Raw genomic sequence first — 24,598 nt, 5'->3', positions numbered from 1 at the left:
CTAGCGAACTCCCTTCACATAGCACGTCCTGCTGGATGAATTCCCTGCTCATGATAGTTGTCTTACTCATGGTACCTCCTCATGCTCTCCATCAACTGCCGCGCTCTGTAGCATCTCAACTTTCAGCCAGTGGACCACAGAATTCGTCTAAAATGGAACACGAAATCTTCCGGTCATATTTTGCATTGGAGATTTATAATTGCTATCTGCCACCCCCTCACTCTCTCTCGCCCCCATCTACCCCCTATCCCCTACACCCTACCCTTCCCCTCACACCCCCTCGTCCCCCTACCCTTTTTCCCCTCGCCCCCTCCCTTGCCCTCGCCCCTAACCAGCCCCACCTCTCCCCTACCCAACCCCCCTCGCCCCTACCCACCCCCTCCCTTGCCCTCGCCCCTAACCAGCCCCCCCTCGCCCCTACCCACCCCCTTCCACCACTCGCCCCTATCTAGTTTCCCCTCCCCCCTATCTAGCCCTCCCCACTCCTCTCAGCCTCAACAAGTTTTTCCCCCACCCCGCATGATCAGCTGGCTCTCAAGCATTCACTTGGTTGCCATCCTGTTACTGTGAAGGCTTTTTCGTTCTGCCATCATGATGGAGCTTAACCCTATTTGGGATGTTACTCGGGCTGATGGTCATCCCTCTTTTCGAGAAGAGTGTTGTTGCAAAAAGTGTGGCAAGGTTCATACGCAACTGCAAGCATGGACTAGGTCATTTTCCTATCACTATGGTTAGGGAAGATAAAGATGCGCTGGAATCAAACTGAGCTTATCTCTTTGCTGTAGAGCCTCATTCTTTTGCCAATTGGGATTCTTGGGCTATGCAATCATACATACTGGGTTCCTGCCTAGTTAGAGGCTTAAGGCGATTGCAAGCAGTGCAGTGTTTTTAACTCCACTTTTGAGGTATGTAAGGTCATGGACCTAACACCTGCTTCAAGAAAGATATACGGATGGAGTACCTAGTGGTTTTCCTTCACAGTTTTTTCAGTATTCCTCTCACCGAGACGGTGGACATTCTTGTGGCGGGCAACCTGTAGCAGGCTACAATGTCACTTTCGCAAGACACACAGTTAGTACAGTGGGTCTAGGTTGGTTCACACTGGACGGACTCTCTGGGTTGGGCAGTGACACGTGGCAGCAGAGTTACGAACTGGTCTAGTGGACATCGTGGCTAGGTCACCACATGGCTGACATTTATGAGCCGTTGGTGGCTCTTTATGGTGGTACATGTGAGTAGTAGCCGGGGGTCAGGATCATTATCTTCTTTTACATCTGGTCCAGTGTCGTCGTCTAGAGTCGAGAGTATATACACAGAGCACTTATTCACCATCCTTGCATATCTGAGCCTCGACACCCCATTGTACCTGAGAGTCCTGGGCTGGAGCGGAGTGTGCTGCCACGCCAGAGTCTGTATCAGTTCTTTGAGATAGTCGAGTCATTTGTTGTGGTCTACTGTTGCTGTTGTGTCTCCGTGAGCTCAGTTGTTGTCTATTGTTTCCTGTTTTCAGTCTGTTTTGAGTGAGATTGTCACGCACATTGCACTGAGGAGCACCCACTGTAGAGAGCACGACACACTATCTGCGCTACAAAGAGACATGAGGCCTACTACCAACCAAGTGGCCTCTTTGAGTGCTGACCATGGGGTTCCAAACAAGGGGCTGTCTTAGGCGCTCCTCCGTGCAAATAGGCTGATGTTGCTCTAAGCCTCCCCGCAGCTCGCTCCCAAGATCGAAGAAGGCTCATAGCAAAACGGTCCTCTAGTCTCCTGCTCAGGCCAACTTTGCGCATCTCTGTGAAAATCCATATGGTGGAAGGTCTCGAAGGGCCTCCAGCTTGAGGCACTCTAGCTCTAAGCCACTGAAGCAAAAGCTCCTTCTAGGGCTCCTCCCTTGGAAGCAGTCCTCTGACAACAAACTTCCCAAGAAGGGCTCTACCTCTGCCCTGTTGTGTTGGGTCTATGATCCCCAACCCCCCCCCTGAGAAGAAGGTAGAGTGATGAGCTGCTAGGCCACTTTGGCCCGGGCTAACTGAGTATCGCGCCCTGACCAAAGGAAATTCCTCATCAGCCTCTCTAGTTGGCTGAGGCAGGATCTCGAAAAGATCCAACAAGATGTAATGTACCACATAGTAGTCAACAACACATGGTTGGCCGGGAGCGCGAGGCTGAGGCTGGGCGAGGGGAGGGAGGCGTGGGCTGAGGCGGGTGGGTTGAGCACTGCACGCTGAATTGGAAGTGGGCAGAGCAAGCAGCGGGCTAGGCAGAGCAGCGCGAGGGAGGATGGGAGAGAAGAGAGCGATGGCGAGAGGGGGGAAACATGTGCATGCACATAGTATGGGCGTTGATCGCCCAAATCATATTTGATCCGTGTGAAACTTTGCAGGGATGGAAAAAAGGTTCTCATCCCCACATGTCACAAAAATACGGAAGCGTAAACTGACGTTTAATTGCACTTTATATACTCAAGAGACTTTGGAGAGAAAGAGAAAGCTTGACACTTCATTGGGGACCAGAAGATGGGCTGGTCCCCCCCCATAAAGAGAATATCTTTATTACTAAGGGAGAATCTTTACAAGCACAGGAACGGGGCGAAAGCCCGTCCTCTATTCTTTCTTGTCCTTTTTCTACTTCTGACTGAGAGAGTAGAAGAAATGTTCTGTGACAACTGAGAGGATCTATCCTCTTCTGCGAGATTTTGGGAAGCTCTCGTAGGGGAGAGTCTACCTTCCACAAAACTCATCGGAATCTCTCACGAATGAGGGTCTATCTTCCGCTAACTGTGCCACTTTGGACGTAATCATTCCTGCAATTAACCAACCACAGAAACATGTAAAACACACACACATACGCTTGCTGTAATTATCTGCACATAAGCAGAAATTGTTACCTGAGCGTGTTTCAATGCCAAATTGAAGGTCCTTTTCGTGATGGAAATGCTCCAAACTTGGTGTATGTGTAGAGTAGGTAGTGGGGAATGAGATTCTATTAAGACTTTGTTGAAATTTACCCTAATACAAGTGATTAGGGGCTGAAAACAGGGAATTTGCAGCAGCTAGACAAGGGAGAAAGAGAGTTTTCTACTACTTTACGCGATGAAACTTCTCCCAAAGCTGCAAGCAACCATGAGAGGCCTTGTTCTAGGTGATGGGTGCTCAGAGGCTCCACATACACCACAAGGTGCTGCTCTCAAGCTTCAATGGAGAGCTTCACTGCGTAGAGGATGGTTAACTTGGGGGGGGGGTAGTGCACTGCCAACCTGGCAAGAGGGGGAGGGGCTGCTCTCTTATAGCCTCCCAAAAGAGGGGGCGCTAGCATGAAGAGAGGGAGTGAGGGACAGAGAGAGAGATTGCATGGGCAAGTGTGCCAAGTGGCACACTTACTTTAAAACTTTTAAACCATTCAACTTTTGACTTTAAAAATCCTATGCTAGTTAATGAAATGTGCAATTAAGTGCACAACTACACACATAGATGCAACAAATGTAAACTGTATCTGCTCCCTAGCGCATTGCCGTATCAGCAATGCTATGGCATTACCTGTTCGCACTTGTCCGGCCAATTGGTCCAGCGCAAATCATTGAAGAATACTTTTAACTAACTGATCCTAAGGCCGTAAAATAATCAGTCCTTAGGGTTATTATTCTAAGGATCCCATCTCATTCCTGTGCTTGCACTAGCGCGCGTAATTTTTTGAGCCTGAAATCTGAGGCTACTATCTACCCCTTCATTGAAGACCCGATTTCCCAATCGCTAGGGCTTCAAGGTATTTTCTGCTAGGGTCTCCCTGTGGTGCACTGGCTCAAACTTCGGCGCACCTGAGGTTCCAAAATTGCTAAATCTATTCTGATGTGCTCACAACTAATTAGATAATTCTTTTCTCGTAAATAAATTAATTATTTACAAAGTCTGACTTAGTTACACCACACGTGAAAAGTCTCACAGCCATCCGATAGTGCTTGTTCATCTATGACTCCCTCTGAATGCATGTACTTTACAGGCACTGCATTATGTCCAGGATATGAGGTTGTTGACCCAACATAGGTTTAGGCTTTTCCATAGCCATTGGTGGTCTTTGAGCTGGGGCCATATTAGGCTGATATCTGTACATGGGTTGCAGGGGACGGGGGCATGGGCAGTATAGAGCTTTCTTGGAGTCTCACTTTTCTGTAGTTATGCCAAGAAATACTTTGAAATGGGATTCTTCAAACGAATTTGTTACACGTGCTTTCTCATGTGTGTATCGTTTGAGTATGTGTCTGAAAGATGAAATGATTGCAGCATTTTATCTTAAGTCACTTGAGGGGTGATATGAATGTGATAGTAACGAGTTCTAGTAGATCAAGACATCCGTGAAAACATCAGCGCGGTCTGGATGTGATTGTTAAATAAGTTTCAATGATCATATTTCTCATTTAAGATCTCGATCGGGATAGTGATGTGTGTGTTGTGTAAATGTTTAGTGTGTAACAAACTGACACTCCAAGTCAAGATTCTACCGCGACACAACTGAGATTCACTTCAAAACATTTCACAATTCACACTTGAGTCGACACGGCTCGACGTAGTTCCGGGCCTAGAGATATTGGCCCCAAAGACTAGCGCCCCTTTTGGTATTTCTTGGTGTATTAATATGTGTTCAAAGTACAAGAGAGTGGGTAGGTGCTCTCTCTCAGACTGTGCGTCCAGATGCTATGAGAAGTGAGGCCTTGCCTACTTATCTATTGGTTACAAGGGATGCCCAAAAGCAGAGCCCCAAAAGTTGCCATTCAAAAGATTCTAAAATTAAAGCAATAGGCTCCAAAAGCAACTCAAAGCAAATCCATGAGTTCCATACAGTGTGTCAGCTTAAAAAGCGGGAATCCGTACGGCAGGCCACGTCCAGCACTGTCAGCGTGAAAACCGGTAGAAAATCCGGAACTGCCACATCAACTTGTCTGCGCATTTTACGGTGCTGCTAGCCTGTGTGGTGTGTCCCGGAGTATGCCATGTCACCCATTTGTGACACAGTGACTGTCGTGCAATTGCTGGATAAGTGTGGTCTAGTACGTTGGTTCTTAGAGTCAGTGTCTACTCAACTAGTTTTTGTCCTATGTTTGTTTTGCAGGTGTAATCGAGGGTGATTACAATTCCTTCAAGAGGGGGGTATGTCACAAAGTGATGATGTGGCATGGCCTAGAGGATAGCATCCGACTGAAAGGGCCTAAGAAGCAAAAGAAGTTTTCCCAACTTCCGTGACCCGGCCGTTGGAGCCTAAAACATTAAAAATAAAGCATGGGGCCCAAACTGTGTAGAGGCTAATGATGTGGCAACGTACGGATCTCTGCGATTTACGGCAACATGCTGATGTGGTTCAACCCACGGATCTCCGCGTTTTACGTGGCAGCCTTCAGGGCGCCAGCTTTTGGGATAGGAGCTTTTGTGGGCAATGCTTTTCTTTGTATGCTTTTGGCGAGGGGCCTTTAAATAAGTTGGTAGGGCCTTAGTCTTGGCAGATTAGCATGGGAGCATTGCCAAAGAGAGGACCCTCAGACATTGTATTTTGCGAAGCTTAATAAATAAAGAAATACTGGGAAGGGGCGCCCAGTCTCTGGGACCAGTGCGTCTAGGGATGGAACTCTACCGTTTTGTGTCTACCCTCCTTTTCTCTGTCAGTTCTGTTGAGTTGTTTGCAGTTTTTTTCACGTGTGTTGCAGTAGATCTTTGGCTTGGAGTGTCCAAGTCTACTACATTTAGGGCGGTTAAGGAGTCATATAAATAGGACTTTGGGCTCATTTGTGAGCTATCTTGTGTGATCACCACACTTGGAGTCTAGGCCCTTGGCAGTTGTACCTGTACACTCGTATCGATGTGGGCTTGGTGGTATGGGGTCACAAGCCCTTGTGGTAGGGGCTAGCTCGTTGGCTGCACGCTCCCAGGCTAGGGAGTGAGCCCATACTAGCTTTATGGTTGGGAGGTGAGCTTGATGTCCGCTCTCTACGTTTTTTTATGTGTGACTATGGCTTTTGTCATGTCATGTGTGCAGGATGGATTTGGCTAAGGGGAACCCCCCCCCCCCCCCCCCCCCCCCCCCCTCTCCTTTCCCTTCTCTTTTAATGCACTCAATTATTCTTGCAATACAGACAACAAACTAGGATTCTGTAGACACTGACTTTGTGCAGACATTCATTTGACCATCAATCACAAGGCAATACGAATTGAAAGCATGCATTAGCACAAATAACATATCACAAAAGACAGTCCCATTCACGTCTTTGTCCCTGTCGAGAGCTCAGACACAAACTATGATCCCAATGAATCATTTATCCATCACATCCATGTCTCATGGACCTCCAATAGATGTCAAGACGCACTAAATTCATCATGTCAATATGAATAGAGGCAAAATGTTGCACACATTTGATCTCACATACTTAAGCAAACACACAGTTGCAAAAGTACTAAACATTTGTTTAAACACTTCAATCACACATTTTTCGAATTCTGACCATAACATCATATATCATGGCTCATGCTCCTCTTTTCAGGTCCCATGGGGCAATGCCATGTTAGCACGTTGTGACATACCCTTCCCTTAAAAGAAGAGTGATCACCCTCGATTATGGCTGCAAAACAGACAGCAAAGTAGGATTCAATAGACACTGGCTGCATGTGCACACTGAATTTCCATCGTGATTTGTGGTGCAATTCATGGGGCTGTGTTGTGACTTGGGATCCTTTATCTGCTCCTTCATCTGCCGCTTCACCTGTTGCCTCCAAATGATGCTATGTCAACTGCTTATCACAATGGCTGACTCTCAATTCCTTCCCAACATGTGGGTTGCTAACGGATCATACGACTCATCTCCCGCCAAATATATGATACCAAAGATCTCATGGCAAGAGCTGTACAATAAAGGAGCATCAGTAAAAATATATCGGAAAGTTTACCTCCAAGGGCCATTCTTGTCAATAGAGCCATATTGTAAGCGTACTGATGACACTGAGTGGCATTTAAACTGCTTCCAAGGCTCATCCCCAGAGAAAGGCTTGCACCAATGAGCCTGGTAAGTAAGGCGTGTCTTTGCAAGTCAGTGATTCCCAAATCGTTCCACTCCCTTGCCACATTGAGTGCAACGCTACTCGTGGTGGGTGTCCGAACCTTGTAGAGCCATCACAGCCTCAAAGAAAATTGCGCACCAGGTGGAACATATAGCAGGGCGTAGTTTACCAAGTGGCAAGTGGTTCACAACCATAGCTTTTCCAGCAAGACATAAAAGCATTTAGAAGACCCATGACAGAGCTTTCTTTGAATGGACTGCATAAGTGGTTCAAACGGCTACTGGAAAAGTCAATACCCACCTGAAATCCCAAACAGCAGCAATCTAGCCAAGTAAGGCCATGCGAGAATCCACAATGAGACGACTACTCCACGCACACCAGAAACTCCTATAACTTGTGGCAATTAATGGTCCTGCAATTGGCAAGACAAAGAATTGAAGGCACTTCTTGCAAACTATCAAGAGCATGTGCATTATAGTGCGAAATTAACAGGTTGTCATCTTCATACTCCTGATCCAAGAGGTTAGGCTCCTCAAACATAGGCATACAAAGTCTGCAAAGCTGTCAAGTCCTTTCCTGTGCATAGATAGACATGCCAACAAAGATAATGAAGTGAGCAGTCCTGCTACACTGATTGAGATAAACCAAAGAGTTGGCATATAAATCCACAAATAGTAACCAAACTAGAAGCGGATCTATAGAGTGACGCCCTCTAAATGCCCCAATCAAATCGATCATTTGCCTTCTCGAAATCAAGAAGAATGAAAGCAGGTGGCTGGCCTGACTGTCCTGCCCACTGGACTTCCTCATAAAAGGTGACAGTGTTGGCTAGGATGCAACATTTCTGAAGAAATCTCCTGTGAGTATAGTCCTTGCAAAGTCTAGTCTAGCGTCCAGTACACAGTCTCGCTCTTGGCTCAACAGCCTTAACAGCCCCTCGGAATCTAAGTAACCGGTCCTTTGTCTGAAGATAAATGTGCCTGAATCTGGTACCTTGGTATGGTGTGTTGCGGTCTACTGTTCATCACGGTTAATTTGTGCAATCTTTATAATCGTGCCTGTTGTATCTATCCGTTGTGCCTTTGTGTATGATGATCATGCAATTGTCTTATTATGTTTCTTCTTGCACGTTGCACAGAGGCAACCCACTGCGCTAAAAACGTTGTGCATGTACAAATATTTCTGTCACATTGTCCTTCGCTGAAATGGTTCTTTTGGCACTACACTGCAGGTGACTGCTCTATCAAACATTGAAGCTAAGAAGAAGTTTGAATTTCTCGAGTCTGTGAGTGGAATGATGGATGCCCATCTTCGGTATTTCAAGCAGGTAAGGAAACAAAACACCAATCATTATTAAGATTTTATATTGAAGTATGAAACTATATGAGCACGCTTTTTGGCATACTTCAAAATACAAACTTCAATACCATGCAGGGGTATGAGCTGCTGCTTCAAATGGAACCATATATTCATCAGGTAGTTGCTGAAGGTTTGAGACCTGTTCTCTCTCTCTCTCTCTCTCTCTCTCTCTCGTCACCTGCACATTTCACCCCCATCACACCGAACCATAGTCTTTACACACAGCAGCAGCACAAAACACTTTCACTGCACAATATTCATACAGTATGTCATCACACACACACCTGCATTGCATCATTACTACATAGTTCTGCAAATTGCACTTTATTAACAGAAACAGCACCAAAAAAAAAAAAAAAAACAGCAGGAACGTACAGGCTGTCAACCAAAACCAAACAGCCGGATCAGGTTACAGATCTTCAGACCTATCAGATTTTCAGCAGGCATAGAATTTCCAGAATTGCTTCTCTCTCAGCAGACAGATTTTCAGCTATATTATGTATGCATAATTGAGGACAACAAATATATTCACATGGTGCAAGTATCTTGAATAAACAAAAATGGGGCTGAGCCTCTGGATATTTGGCAGAGCAGACTGAGTGTCCCGCAGTGGGCTGTGGTAGTGCATATACCTGCATTCGGGTTGTGGTTATTACTTCTCCGCCTGTACTCAGCCGAGCCAGGGCGTCGAGCTATACCCACATCGCCAATGGAGGCCATGAGCGCTTCGCCAGTGGAGGCCATGATCGTTTCGCTAGTATGTAAGCCCCATACGAAGGCAACCTTTCTGCTTACAAACAAGCGGATAACACAAATGGAAAGGGAGATGAAAGAATGGAAAGCAGAGATGGAGGGATGGTGGAAAGAGAAGGCCAACCTTCTTCAAATGTTCCTCAACGAAGGCGCGCAATGGAGGAAGGAGAAAGAGGACTTGCACGCAGAGCTACAAGTACTTACAGAGGATTCACAAGCACTTAGAGAAGAGGTCACAGCCCTCAAGCGAGAGCTTGCGGATAGAGTAAGCAGTGGACTGGAAGAAGGGAAATTCCAGCCCTCGGTGATAGAGGAGATCAAGGTCATTAAGGAGCAGGTACGGATGATCACAGAGGAGGAGAAGCAGAAGGTGGTAAAGACGTCTTCGTGGATGGATGTGATCACGAAGACGCAGAAGAAGGCGGATGAGGCCGAGAAATGGATAGAAGTCGCTAAGAAAGGGAAAGGGAAAGGGAAAGAAACCACATCCGTTCCCACTCCTACAATCATCAACATGACTCTAGAAGAAGAGTAGCGAAGGAAAACTAGAGCATTGCATGTAAGAGTAACCGGTCTAAAAGACCGAGATGATGTGGCAGGGGAAGTCGAAGAACTTCTCCACATGATGGGTAGTGAGGCTACTCATACAAAGGCATGGAGGGTAGGGAAGAAGACACAAGGCAATGGGGAGACTTCAAAAGGAGAGCTTTAATCATCCGTTTCCCATTCATGGAGGCAAAGAAGGACTTCTTGAAGAAGCGCCCTACACTAAAGAAAATGGGCATATTCCTTGGAGATGACCTCACTCTCACACAGCTTGCGCATATGACAGAGGTAATGCCAGAGATTCAAGCGGCAAGGGAGACGGGAAAGACGGCCTTCTACAGAGATGGCCGGGTGGTGATTGTAGAGCGGCGCTCCACATGACGGTGCGAGACCTATGGGACCACACTCAAAGTTGCCACCTGGAATTGTAATGGATCTATGCGCCTTGATGTGGGTGCTTTTGAGGATAGTTTTATGGGAAGAGACATCGTCTTCTACTCTGAGACACGTCAGGCCCCGGGGCAATCTATGCCTCACATTAGTGGATATAGATGGGAGACAGCTTGTAGACAGGAGACACGATCAGAGCACAGAGGGCGGGGCTCAGGAGGAGTGGCAGTGTTATTCAGGGAGGAGTTGCAGCCATTGATACATATAGCCCGTAGGGATGAGCAAGCTAGGTACATGTGGGTGAGATTGAGAGCAGAGATAGGCAGATATCTCTACATTGCAATTTGCTACTTTCCTCCGAGTACGTCAGTTTATGCACCACCCAGAAGACAGTCCCCCTTCTCTATTTTGGATGATGACATATGGGAGTTCTCTAGAGATGGTGACATCATCATTCTAGGGGATTTCAATGCGATGCCCATCATCAGACAGTATTTTATGATACTTCAGAGGAGATGCTGAGAGAGTTGGATGTTGCAGAGATGGGCCTATCCAGATTATCACAGGATGGAGAACACACTGAGTATGAAGGATACTTGATAGACATGGGGACTGCACATGGATTAGCCATCTTGAATGGCCTATAGAGATTTCCCGCTGCGGGGGGTTTTACATGCTTTCCACACAGACATGGAGCCAGCACCGTGGATTATGTCATGGCACAGCCGAGCCTCATCTCTAGTATCCACGATCTCACGGTGGGACCCAGACCTGTTGGTGTGGCAGTGGACCATGCTCTTGTGTCGTTGACCATCTCTTTTCAGTTTAGTGTAGCACACAGGCTACGGGCAGTAGTCCCTACTCGCTACAGCTTCACACGGGAGACGGACTCTGTATACATAGATGGGATCTATAGACGCATGTGCACAGAGGAGCCATGGCGACCTCTGGAGGAGCTTACTACTATACTGACATAGAGACATACCCACATACCCAGGCTGAGCAGAGACGCCGTTCGGGGAGCATGCCCTAGAAATGTTGTTACGATGAGGAATGCCGGGACACTAGAGCTAGACTTCAAAGGGAGGTGCTTTTGGGAGACATCACTCACAGACAGTCACAGATTGACTTCCGACGCCTAGTGCGGCGGAGAAGAGGACATTTTTGGCTCGCCTAGAGCAGGATCTATACCAGCTATTCTTGAGTCAAGACTCACGTGAGGCATGGCGGCTCTTTCATGAGCACTACCCCCCCCCCCCCCCCGCCATCACTTCTACAGAGGCCTACCGCATGATATCATTCGAGTGGAATTAGCTGCCCCCCCTATGGAGATTGAGGCGCTTACTAGATCAGTCTCCTTTGTACACAGTCTGTGGGATACTACTAGAGACAGATATGCCAGGGTGGCTCTAGAGTCGTCCAGACAATTAGCTCTTAATGGGGATACATCATGCTGGTATGCACAGATGGCATCATGGTTTCAGACACATGGTTTCACCATGGACAGGTTGCCTCCTTTTGAATACTCTCTACATGCACCCTTGAGGTCTTTGACGCGGGTAGAGATTAATAGACTCATTCATCAGGATCTGATCCAGCTGGACATGAAGAGGACATGGATAGAGCTGATACAGGAGTTGGGCACAAAGATGGCTTTCTATAGAGAGTATTTTCTCCACCTCACGAGGGATGGGTTTGTGATTCGACCTAGCTATATGGACACGCATCTTTCTCATGGTGTGCGATGTGCGATTGGCCAGATACGCACATCCTCACATCAGCTCGAGATTGAGACTGGCAGATTCAGAGGGACATCAGCAGATAGCAGGATATGCCGCTTATGCCATCTAGAGCCAGAGACAGAGGTACATTACATATGTCATTGCACAATGTACTATGAGATACGAGGCCGTTTTCATTGTCTATTTAGAGAAGGTTTTGGGCCTCTATCTAGGGTCATGAGTTATGAGGATCAGAGATGTCTTGGGGTATATCTACTTGAGCTACACAGGCATAGAGAAACTTTACTGAGGAGAGCTGAAGAGAGACAACCCCAGAGACAGATCACACGTTTCTTTACACTAGATATTGTACACCCAGAAGAACAGATAGAGGAGGAGCCAATAGTGGAGAGGTCTATCCGCACTACTGGCATTCTCATAGACCAAGCATTGGAGCTAGGGAGATCTAGACGACCCTGATGGAGAAGAGGAGCTACACAGTTTCAAAGGAGAGTACAACAAAAGATTCGAGCCATACTTTTTCGTCCTCCAGAGTGCAGATGAAGATGGATCTCTCTGAAGATAGATCTCTACTTCCCTCCCATATTGTCTACACATTGTATAGCTCAGTTCACACATTTCACGCCTTTCGCCTTTCACACCTATCAGCTTAGTTTAGGATTCCGCAATATTTATAGCTTGTTATCCTAGTTTAATTTATTTTGTTAATCTGACTTTGTATCAGATACACCGCATTGTAACTTCTTGGTCTCATAGGTCACTTTGGCCTTTTGAAGACGTTAATATAACATTTTTATTTCTATTTCTCTCTCCCCCTTTCGTTCGCAGCCAGTCTCAATGCAAGGGGTTGCGTGGTGTATGTTGGACAGCTTTGGACAGGTTCGGATTTAGGACAGCGGGCGCAAGGCCCTCCATTACATCTTGCTTTATGGTTTATGGTTTATGGTTGATGCTCGCAGTGGGCTGTGGTTGTGCATTCACCCGTTGTGGGTTGTGGATCACTGACTCTCCGCCTGCTCTCAGTTGAGCCAGAGTGTCGAGACATTTTTCAGGTTTTCGGTTGGTCACTCAAGTGGGACTCGAGCCCACATCTTTGTATGCCAGGACGGGTGAGCCGTTGTGCTCCGAACCCTATTTGACACCTTTTTCTAGTGTGCCGGTCACTATAGATCCGGAGATAGATTCTCTCTCATGGACTCAGCCGAGCTAGAGCATTGACCTATACCCGCATCGCCAATGGAGGCCATGAGCGCTTCGTCAGTGGAGGCCATGATCATTTCGCTAGTATGTAAGCCCCATACGAAGGCAACCTTTGTGCTTACAAACAAGCGGATAACACAAATGGAAAGGGAGATGAAAGAATGGAAAGCAGAGACGGAGGGATGGTGGAAAGAGAAGGCCAACCTTCTTCAAATGTTTCTCAATGAATGCGCGCAATGGAAGAAGGAGAAAGAGGACTTGCACGCAGAGCTACAAGCATTTAAAGCGGATTCACAAGCACTTAGAGAAGAGGTCACAGCCCTCAAGCGAGAGCTTGCGGATAGAGTAAGCAATGGACTGGAAGAAGGGGAATTTCAGCCCTCGGTGATAGACGAGATCAAGGTCATCAAGGAGCAGGTACGGATGATCACAGAGGAGGAGAAACAGAAGGTGGTAAAGATGTCTTCCTGGATGGATGTGATCACGAAAACGCAGAAGAAGGCGGATGAGGCCGAGAAATGGATAGAAGTCGCTAAGAAAGGGAAAGGGAAAGAAACCACGTCCGTCCCCACTTCTACAATCATCAACATGACTCTAGAAGAAGAGCAGCGAAGGAAAACTACAGCCTTGCATACAAGAGTAACCTGTCTAAAAGACTGAGATGATGTGGAAGGAGAAGTCCAAGAACTTCTCCGCATGATGGGTACTGAGGCTACTCATACAAAGGCATGGAGGGTAGGGAAGAAGACACAAGGCAATGGGGGACTTCAAAAGGGAGAGCTTTAATCATCCGTTTCCCATTCATGGAGGCAAAGAAGGACTTCTTGAAGAAGCGCCCTACACTAAAGAAAATGGGCATATTCCTAGGAGATGACCTCACTCTCACATAGCTTGCGCATATGAGAGAGGTAATGCCAGAGATTCAAGCGGCAAGGGAGAAGGGAAAGACGGCCTTCTACAGAGATGGCCAGGTGGTGATTGTAGAGCGGCGCTCCACATGACGGTGCGAGACCTATGGGACCACACTCAAAGTTGCCACCTGGAATTGTAATGGATCTATGCGCCTTGATGTGGGTGCTTTTGAGGATAGTTTTACGGGAAGAGACATCGTCTTCTACTCTGAGACACATCAAGCCTCGAGGCAATCTATGCCTCACATTAGTGGATATAGATGAGAGAGAGCCTGTAGACAGGAGACACGATAAGAGCACAGAGGGCGGGGCTCAGGAGGAGTGGCAGTGTTATTCAGAGAGGAGTTGCAGCCATTGATACATATAGCCCGCAGGGATGAGCAAGCTAGGTACATGTGGGTGAGATTGAGAGCAGAGACAGACAAATATCTTTACATTGCTATTTTCTACTTCCCCCCGAGTACGTCAGTTTATGCACCATCCAGAGGACCATCCCCCTTCTCTATTGTGGATGATGACATATGAGAGTTCTCTAGAGATGGTGACATCCTCTTTCTAGGGGATTTTAATGCTAGGACTGCCCATCATCAGTCAATATTTTATGATACTTCAGAGGAGATGCTGAGAGAGTTGGATGTTGCAGAGACGGGCCTATCCAGACTATCACTGGATGGAGAACACACTGAGTATGGATGACACTTGATTGACATGGGGACTGCACATGGATTGGCCATCTTGAATGGCCTATAGAGATTTCCCGCTGCGGGGGGCTTTACATGCTTTCCACACAGATATGGAGCTAGCACAGTGGATTATGTAATGGCACAGCCGAGCCTCATCTCTAGTATCCAGGACCTCATGGTTGGACCCAGACCTGTTGGTGTGGCAGTGGATCATGCTCTTTGTCGCTGACCATTTCTTTTCAGTTTAGTGTAGCACACAGGCTACGGTCAGTAGCCCCTACTCGCTACAGCTTCACGCGGGAGACGAACTCTGTATACATAGATGGGATCGACAAACGCCTGTGCACAGAGGAGCCAGGGCGACCTCTGGAGGAGGTTACTAGTATACTGACACAGACACTACATGATGCAGCAGCAGAGGCATACCCACATACCCAGCTTGAGCAGAGACGCCGTTCGGGTAGCATGCCCCAGAACAGTTGGTATGATGAGGAATGCCGGGACACTAGAGCTAGTCTTAAGACTGAGGTGCTTTTGGGGAACATCACTGACAGGCAGTCACAGATTGACTTCCGACGCCTAGTGCGGCGGAAGAAGAGGGCATTTTTGGCTCGCCTAGAGCAGAATCTATACCAGCGATTCTTGAGTCATGACTCAGGTGAGGCATGGAGGCTCTTTCATGAGCACCCCCCCCCCCCCCCCCCCCCCCCCCCCCCCCTCCCCTCCCCCCCCCTTGCCATCACTTCTACAGAGGCGTGGGGCGAGTATGCATCATCTCTGTACACAGTTCCTGAGCAGCCCCCCCTGCCTGACCCCCTCGATCCATGCCCACACACATGTGCTTTTTTCACCGCTGAGATGGTGACGAAGGCCATTTAACAGGATGAGGACTGGGAGAGCATATGATCATGATGGCTTAGTTGCTGAGCATTTCACACATGCTAGGGATTTACTAGCAGAGCTTCTAGCAGTTATGTTTAACCGTGCCATGTGTGAGGGCTTGCCTGATACTTGGAGCCTATCTACTATTGTACCTATCTTCAAGTCGTGAGACCCTATGGAGCCTGGGAACTATCGCACTATCATGATTGGACACACATTGGCACGGTTGTACGCATCCATTCTTGAGCAGCAGTAGCTGAGTAGATGGGCAGAGAGGGAGGGGATACGCGCAGCCAGACAGGCAGGTTTCAGGAGGGTTTTTCTACTCTTGACCATATCTTGACACTCAGAGCCATCATTGAGGAGGGTAGATCGTGTGGGAGACGGATCTATTGTAGCTTTGTGGATTTCCGCAAAGCATTTGACACACTGCCCAGAGCTAGATTGATGGGCAGATTACAGCAGATGGGAGTACCCACAGAGCTCATTTGGGGGGTCGTGGCATTATAGAGGTCAGTAGTGGGGCATGTACGCATCCCAGAGGGTCTATCCACACCGGTTTACTCCACTATTGGGGTGAAGCAGGGTTGCTCGCTCTCTCCTACTCTATTTGGTATGTATGTAGATGAGGTTTCTGACTACATTGAGAGAGATGGTGATAGAGGTGTACAACTGGCAGGGACACGGATTCCACTATTGTTATATGCTGATGATATTGTGTTGATCTCCGACTCTCCAGAGGGGATGCAATGTCACTTGGATGCTTTGCATAGGTTTGCCCAGGAAAGTGGCTTGTCCGTCAACCTTGGTAAAACCAAGGTCATGGTATTTAATACCACCCCACAGTGGATCAGGAGGTCAGCGCCTGCCTTCACATACGGCCAGGAGAAGGTGGAGTATACAGATGCTTACACTTACGTGGGAGTGGTTTTTAGTGGGCCAGCATTTTCATTGAGGAGGGCAGCAGAGACTAGATTGGCCAGAGCCCATGCTGCATTGGGTAGATTGGAAAGGATGTGTTCACAGGTTCAGTTTGAGGAGCCTCGAACGAAGCTCTGGCTCTTTGACAGTTTGGTGGCTTCTGCATTGGTTTATGGAGCTGAGATTTGGGGACCTTCACTGTATCATCAAGGGAGGACAGGCCGCAGTGATGGATGGGGGGACATGGAGAAGCCTTTGGTCTCTATGATCTCGCGGCTCATTAGAGCCAAGGCTTCAGTATCACGTGCTATTGTACGAGCAGAGCTAGCTGCCCCCCCACTGGTGGTTGAGGTTGTCACGAGATCTGTCTCCTTCATACGCCGCATGTGGGAACTTCCCAGAGATAGATATGCACGCCTTGCACTTGAGTCCTCTCGACAGTTAGCCATGCAGGGAGATACCCCATGCTGGTATAAGGAGATGACATCATGGTTTCATGCGCATGGGTTCAGCATAGATAGATGCGCCCTCTCTGACTCTTACAAAGTCCGAGATCACCAGGCTCATTCGCCAAGACTTGACCTCGCTAAACACCAAGAGGACATGGATACAGCTAGCACAGGAGTTGGGCACAGGAGTTACTACCACCGCAGAGCTCGTCGCTTTACACCAGAGGCATACTGATCGACCGAGCGACTGAGCTGGGGAGATCCAGACGCCCACGATTGCGGAGGACTACACCGCATCGACAGAGGTTGCATCAGAGGATTCGGGTCAAACTATTGACCATGGAGGAGATTGATGAGATCCGCCAGCGACCGATGCTGGATCTCATGTGATCCAGCTATCCCAGCTAGTTGTTTAGCTGCTTAGTCCACATCTAGCAGTTTAGGATTCCATAGTATTTTATTTTGTCATTTTGTCATTCTGTGATCTTGTTACTCTGACTTTTTATCAGATCCATAACTTTCTGGTCTCATAGGTCACTTTGGCCTTTTGAAGACGTTAATATAACATTTCATTTCATTTCTCTCTGTGTGTGTGTGTGTGTGTGGTATGGGGGCCTTCATTGGACCATCACGGGAGGTTGGGTGGCACTGATGGATGGGGAGACATGGAGAAGGCTCTAGTCTCTATGATCTCTCGGCTTATTAGAGCCAAGGCTCAAGAAGAATATAAAAAAAGAGGTGAGGGCGGAAGCCCAAATAGATGAGGTGCTCATTATACACACAACCATTGAGGAAGAGAAGATGCGACAAGCCCGTTGCCTCAATGTACGAGTGACTGGCATCAAAGAAGAGGAGGGATCAACACCCGAGAGCAATGGGAAAGCCCTATACATGAAACTCGGGTATAAGGAAGAAGAGGAGCTACCCTTCTCCAAAGCTTCGAGACCATATGAAAATACTCAAATGCTGAAAGCGGCGAGCTTTCGAGGAGGCACAAAAATTAGAGCTACATCGCTTATTCATGAGCATGGACAATGCCACAGCATGGCACACCCTTCGAGAACCACGCCCGACGACTACTATTAAGGACCCACAAGTATGGCATGCTTATGTAGAGAGACTCTATGAGATACCAAACCAGCCTCTTATTCCATAGCTACCCGGACCTCGACCCACGAGCTCTTCGTTCTTCATAGCAAAGATGGTCGAGAAGACCATCCACCACCTATAGCACCGCCGGTGTTTAGATCATATAGGATTACAGAGTGAGCACCTCATTTACGCAGCCGCCACTATAGGCCCGTTGATTGCACATGTATTCAACCGGGTTATGGGCGAGGGCTTCCCAGAGGAGTGGACACGACACACCATTGTGCCAATCCACAAATCTGGGGACACCTTGGACCTAGGGAATTATAGGACTATCATGATTGGCCATACAATGGCCAAACTGTATGTGGCAATACTTGAGGAAGAGCTTAGTTCAAATGGAAAAATCGAGGGCCTACGTGCTCTTGGCCATGTACGGTTTAGGCGGACCTTCTCCTCCATCAACCGCATCTTCTTCTCCGCTGCCTCATTGATGGGGCAAAGGTGCGGAAGAGGAAGCTTTATTGCTGCTTTGTGGACTTCTGCAAAGCGTTTGATATGGTCCTACGGGAGAGGCTCTTCCAGTGACTTCAGAGTCTGGGGATACCATCGGAGATGATATAAGCACCGATCTATGCTCTCTATGAGAGAGTGATGAGAGTTCGATGTCAAGGCGGTCTGTCAGAGTCCATTGCTAGCACCATTGGTGTTAAGCAAGGATCCCCCGTCTCCCTTGGATTCTACATTGGGAGATCTCCAACTACATCGTACGAGCGGGAGGGGCAGGAGCTGACCTAGCAGGTACTCCAATCCACATTATGCTATATGCTGATGACATCGTTTTGATTTCAAAGTCAACAGAGGGCCTACAGAGCCATTTGAGCACCTTGGATAAGTTTTGCACACACAAAGGACTGACAGTGAACCTTGGGAAGACCAAGGTTGCAATCTTCCACACCTCCAGGTCAGTTCAGCGAGCAACTACATTTAAAGCAACAAAAGGTGACAAGAGGTACCACGCCTCCTCCACGCGTAGATCCGCCGAGGGTAGTGACTCTTCAGTAGGCTGAGATGAGCTGGGCCAGACGATGTCTGCTTGTTGGATGCCCAACCCCACAACTCCACCAGACAGATTGAGGAGATCCAAACCCGAGAACGTCGAGCTGCTGAGGAGCGACGAGCCCAGATGCGCTCATCCAAGCATCCCAGGCTCCCGATCGTCCCATGTACCACATTCTACACCCCCCTATTAGCACAGGATGGAGCTAGCTAGCTTTATGCATCTGCATGGTTGTAATACCCTGAGCATATAGACATGCCCACATCCTTAGTACTAGGCTCCATCACCCCCCCCATAGATCCCATCATATACCAAGGTTCTCTGTTTATTTTGTACCAGTTTGGATTGTTGCCTTTTCCGATAGATGGAAGACACACACATGTATACTGGATTTGTCTCATAGGCAGACTTTGGCCTCACGTCGACGTTAAAATCTCTCTCTCTCTCTCTCTCTCTCTCTCTCTCTCTGCCCACAAAGGGGAGAAAATTTGTACAACCTACATGCACACAAACAACAAAGACCTAACTCTTCTATCCAGAGAGTAGAGCTTTCACAGGCTGAATAAGCTAAACTCACCAACAGACAGAGGGTTCTCGCATGGCAGAAACATGAGTCTTTTCCCTCCTTTCCCTTTTGGGTTGTCTACCAATAAGAATAGATTTGACACTCGCTTATAAATCATTCTGAGCCTTCTATTGACATTTTTTGTTATTATGCTGGTGGTTTTTCAGGTGCTAACATATGCTCAGCAATCACGAGAGCGAGCCAATTATGAACAGGCAGCATTGGCCGATCGAATGCAGGAGTTTCGACGACAGATGGAAAGGGACAACCAACGGTCCTTTAGTGACGTTGATGAATCACCAAGTGGAGATGGCATACATGCAGTAGGAAGAAGCTCACACAAGATGATTGAAGCGGTCATGCAGTCAACACCACGAGGGAAGGTATACGTCAGCCAATCTTGTCAAACTTTTTGTTTCCTATTTGTGCGTTGAATTTCATGCATAGTTGCTTACAAACTCGTTTTCAAGCCTCTGTAGGCGCTTGCAAACATTTGTGCAAACTTGAAGTTTGCCTGCATGTTGCAAACTTGGCTGCAGTTTGGGGCAAGCATTTCTTCTTTGAACTTCGAGCAATAAGCTATGAACTTTGAAGATTCAAGTTTTCCAGTTTTCGCATGTATTAACTTTCAAGATTTTTTGTCTAGCATTATTGTGTATGTGCATGGTCGGACTCCATTGTCTTTTTTCGAGTGTACAGTGAGAATTGGGCGTCTTGCTCTAGTCAGGCAGCAGAGAAAGCGGTCTACTTGGTTGCAGAGTTGCTTACAGGAGTGTTTTCACGTGCATCTTTGAGACAATACTGGTGAGCATTTTAGGATCTACATATAGCTAGACGGATCTCTTATTTCCTATGGTTGCTAGTCCATGGTGGATTACTTTTTGGGACGTTGGTTGCTTCCATGGGACATGATTCACGTGCACCAGATGAATACTTCATACTATTGAGTCCCCTAGTCATTGTTTATGGATCTGCCCTGCTTCCTAGTGGCGTACATCTAGCTTTGTCGCAGTGTCTTTCCTCTTGCATCTCCCTTGACACTATTTGTTTTATGAGGGTTTTGATACTGATTTGGTGATCATGCTGCTAGCAGATGGATATTATTGAGGCACTTTGAGCATGATCCCACTGGCGATAGCCAGATATGGTGATCCATAGCCCAAAGGCGAGTGGAATGTTTGGAAGGCTCGTTTCCACCTTCTCAGTTCAACACCACCGTGCTTACAGGAGGTGCTCACCACCATTTGGCTTGAATTATACACTCTCTTCGGAATCAGTGGAATATATCAGTTGGCTCCTCCAAGGCAAAGAGGGAGCAGCGACATTGATGTTGGTGCAGATCAGATCTGTTTTTCACTTTCAGCAGAGGTCAGATACAGTGGCAGTACGCTCCACCTCTGTGGTTCCTACTCCATTCATCACATGACCCACCTTGAGTATAACTTGCTTATGGCCTAGGCCTTCTACTTTTCTATGGCCATGTATACAATTTTGTACACCCCACGAGACAGGCTTCTTTTAGAATCTCTGGGGATTTCTATACGCAGTAAGAGAGATATTACATTTTTCTAAAAAACAAATAATGGTATCTATAGGTACTAGGAGGTAAGAGGCTAGGAGGAGAGAAACAAAGAAGAGGAGAAGAATGCGAGGTTCCTCCAATGAGACAGTTTTAGAGACGCAGGGATCCTCGGCGATCTCTTCTTCAACGGAGACACCTAGTGCTCTTGAGCCTGATAGGGTTCATGGGGATATTGTTGATCGTTCATCTGGTTCTATTAGAGATGATATCCCTCTAGCTCTACTCATGACACAATATGAGGTGAACGTTCTTGCTGTTGCATCACAAAACTTGTATCTTCTAGAAGACTCGAGAGACTTTTGAAAACAAAGAAATAGTCTTGGTCATTTATTGTATATTTGGGATCGCACCCCTGTGCTGATCGGCTTTGTACATTTATCTGAGGTTGTGCCCTTGAGATGTCTATTATAATAAAAAGATTTTTGAGAGAGGAGAAGAAGAAGAAGAATATTTTATTAACATCTTTGAAAGGCTGAACTTGGCCTATGAGACAAATCAATGTACATATGTGATATATCCTCTATCATCCCAAAAAAAGGGCAAAGCTGAATTGGAAGTAAAGACTATAGATAAAGATAACTAATAAACTAGGGATTTGGGGTGTACAATGAGAGATGACCATGATGGTGGATGGAGCTTTTTTGCTAGGGGCTCACAATGCAGGACTACATGGGAAGGGTATGGAAGTATGATATGCACTGTAGCTAGTTTCATCCTCTACTATACTGGGGATGTAGTATGGTATACATCAAAGATGGGGGTTGTTATGTCCCTAGACATCAGGATGGGCCAGTGTGAACCTGGCCCTTTTGTTATGAAGTCCTATAAATAGGACTTTAGTCTCATTTGTGAGACATCTTGTTTGATCACCACACCTGGACTCAAGGCCCTTGGCAGCTTTACCCGCAGACCCGTACTAGTGTGCGCTTGGTGGTATGGGACACCGGCCCTTGTGGCAGAGGCTAGCCCGTTTGGCTGAAGGCTCCCAGGCTCGGTCGTGAGCCTGTATTGGCTCTTTGGCTGGAGGTGAGCTTGATGTCCACTCAATACATGTGTCTAGATGTGACTTTGGCTTGCGTCATGTTGTGTGCAACATGGATCCGGCTAGGGACTAACATTGTTATCGAAGCCTCTTCCTGGTCGTATGCACGGCATGGCAATGTGCACAAAACCACTAGCTCTCACGGGGCCATGATGGACCAGCCTGATAGGCCCTCCCAACTCTTGTATAGGACGCTACTAGCGAGAGAGGAGCGCAAGGGGGGGGACTCATGCAAGCCGGTGGTGGGAATTTGATGAGTTCTTTTTCACGGATCCTCATGTGTGGAATGTTGATTTGCCAATGGCAGTCACATGGATGCTTGGTTTGTCTTTGTTCCGCCTCTGGGTCGCCATTTATTGCATGAGGGTGTCCTAGAGAGCTGCCACTCTGAGCACGTGGTTTTCCCTCCGTATGCAATTGGTGAGAGTTATTGATTGAATGGAGTATGTTTTTGCAGAGATGCAGGAGGTGAGAAATTTGTCTTGGTCTTATGCTCAGTATGTGGTTCGTCTTTTGCTTGGGACACACCTTATCGCCAAGGAAGTGGTCGATCTGGTGACAGTCAAAACAATGATTTTTCTTTTGATCGTCCATACGAGCTGCATTTGATTTTCCATCATTCTTGGATTTCTTTGGTGGGAGGGTCTGACCATTGACTTGTGGTTGCCGAAGCGTTTGAGTGCTTGAATTTTGATGTAGAGGGACCACGGCGAGGAGCCTCCCCATCCGTCAGGCCACCTCCATAAGCCACCAAGATATTATCATAATTCTTTGCAAACTTAGAGATGTCCTTAATAGATATGATCAGATTGCGTAAAACCTCGTTTTGATATGTTGGCGGCAATCCAAAAAGGTACATCATTTGCACAATGACTGTAGGGTCGTCAAAAGCCTTCATTTTATGGAGAAGATCCTTTAAGACCTGTGAGTAAGCTTCCAGAGTTCGCTTTCCCATTTCGCACCGTAAAAGCTTCTTGAAGCACTCGAATCTATCAACTTGCACAAAGCGGGTACAAAAGATTGGTTGAAATTCTGCCTCAAGGTGTGGATTGTGGTCGTAACCAAGCCCACCAAGAGTAGGCCTTCCCCTTTAGCATGAACTGAAGCTGCCCAAGACTTTGAGCGTCAGTAGAATGATACATATCGAAGAAGGCGGTCCATTTCGCCAACCACGATTCTATAGCGGTCTCTTCACACTCTTTCATTTCCCCTTGAAAGGGGTCAAGATAGAGTTGAAGAGGCAAAGTACCCATCGTGACGCGCAAAAACGGGTTTTGTGCAGAGCGCAACTCCTCGCGTTGCCTTTACTTTGTTGACTGCTGCTACAGTATAGCGATGAGAGATGTGTTGGAGGCAAAGGATGGGAAAAAAGAACCCTTGGTACAAAGCCAGTGCGTGTGTGTGGAATCGGAAGAAGAAAGAGGACCTTCAAAGCATGAATGTCCGCCAACAGTTTCTTCTCCTATGCGAAATAATGTGTCTGCACGTCTGTGAGCTTGCAACTTTTAAATGCTACACGCCGCCCATCCTGATATAGGAAAGCGAATATTGCATAATCGTTGACATATGTTGCCACCACAAAGGGCTTGTTCGGATCCACAATCTGCAACATCGGTGCAATACTAACAAGTTGCTTCAATGCCTCGAAAGATTGATCGAGCTCATCAATCCATTGAATAGATGGACTAACACTACGCTTTTTGGGGTCGAAATGGTTCCCTGTGGGAGCCCATTGTTGCTGGCCTGGTGTAGGACGACCACCAAGGGGGCTGAATTGGCGTGGTGGTCCCTGGCGATGTCGACTACGGATTTGTTGCTAGCCCTCCTCTGTCTGGGCATTACGCTCGAAGGAGGAACCTGCTTGAGCTCCCTGTGTCTCTGTGCTGAGGCTAGGTCTGGGGCCTGTGCCGAAGGTTCGGGCCTCATCATCCGTGGACAAGCCTTCGGTAGATGGCCCATCTGTCGACAAATGAAGTCCTCTCTTCACAAGATGCACAATGCCTTGAGGAACCATTCATAGACTCTGAATTGCATTGCGCTATGTGCATTGGGCCGTAGGCGATCCCCTTGCAGGAACGGGCTTTTCGATGGAATTTTTTCTCTCCTTTTGGGAGAATCTCGAACAGCCTTTGGTTTTTATATTAAATGTGACATGGGAGAAACAAGAATTGCCAGTATACTAGAAAGAGGGTTTGCTTAAATTGTTGCCTATGCAAGCACTTTGTGAGTAATTTTCTCATTGGGGACCAATTACTATGATGCCTCTCGTTTCCAAGTTATTCTAAGTTGTTGGTGAACAAGATTAAAGATCACCTTCATAAAGGACTTCACCAGGCTCTATATGGTTTCATTCTACGTCGCCAAATCACCGATAACTTGGCTAATGT

General features: G+C 47.3%; 1 protein-coding gene across 1 annotated transcript in view; it reads left to right on the top strand.

Annotated features, from left to right (window-relative positions):
- The window catches only part of LOC147464340 (ADP-ribosylation factor GTPase-activating protein AGD3-like), a gene marked incomplete at its 3' end in the record, with an annotated part of 102,265 nt that overhangs the window by 52,945 nt on the left and 24,722 nt on the right, over positions 1-24,598 (top strand). Inside the window, exons 9-11 of the mRNA XM_086514243.1 lie at positions 8,269-8,364; positions 8,472-8,513; positions 19,755-19,970. Coding sequence (XP_086370369.1) covers positions 8,269-8,364; positions 8,472-8,513; positions 19,755-19,970 — 354 coding nt within the window. The remainder of the gene's footprint in view (positions 1-8,268; positions 8,365-8,471; positions 8,514-19,754; positions 19,971-24,598) is intronic.

Source organism: Adiantum capillus-veneris, chromosome 1 (genome assembly GCF_014529385.1).
Source record: "Adiantum capillus-veneris isolate H3 chromosome 1, ASM1452938v2, whole genome shotgun sequence".
Classification (NCBI taxonomy): Eukaryota; Viridiplantae; Streptophyta; class Polypodiopsida; order Polypodiales; family Pteridaceae; genus Adiantum; species Adiantum capillus-veneris.
The sequence above is the reverse complement of the archived record's forward strand: the minus strand, read 5'-3'. Positions and strand labels throughout refer to the sequence as shown.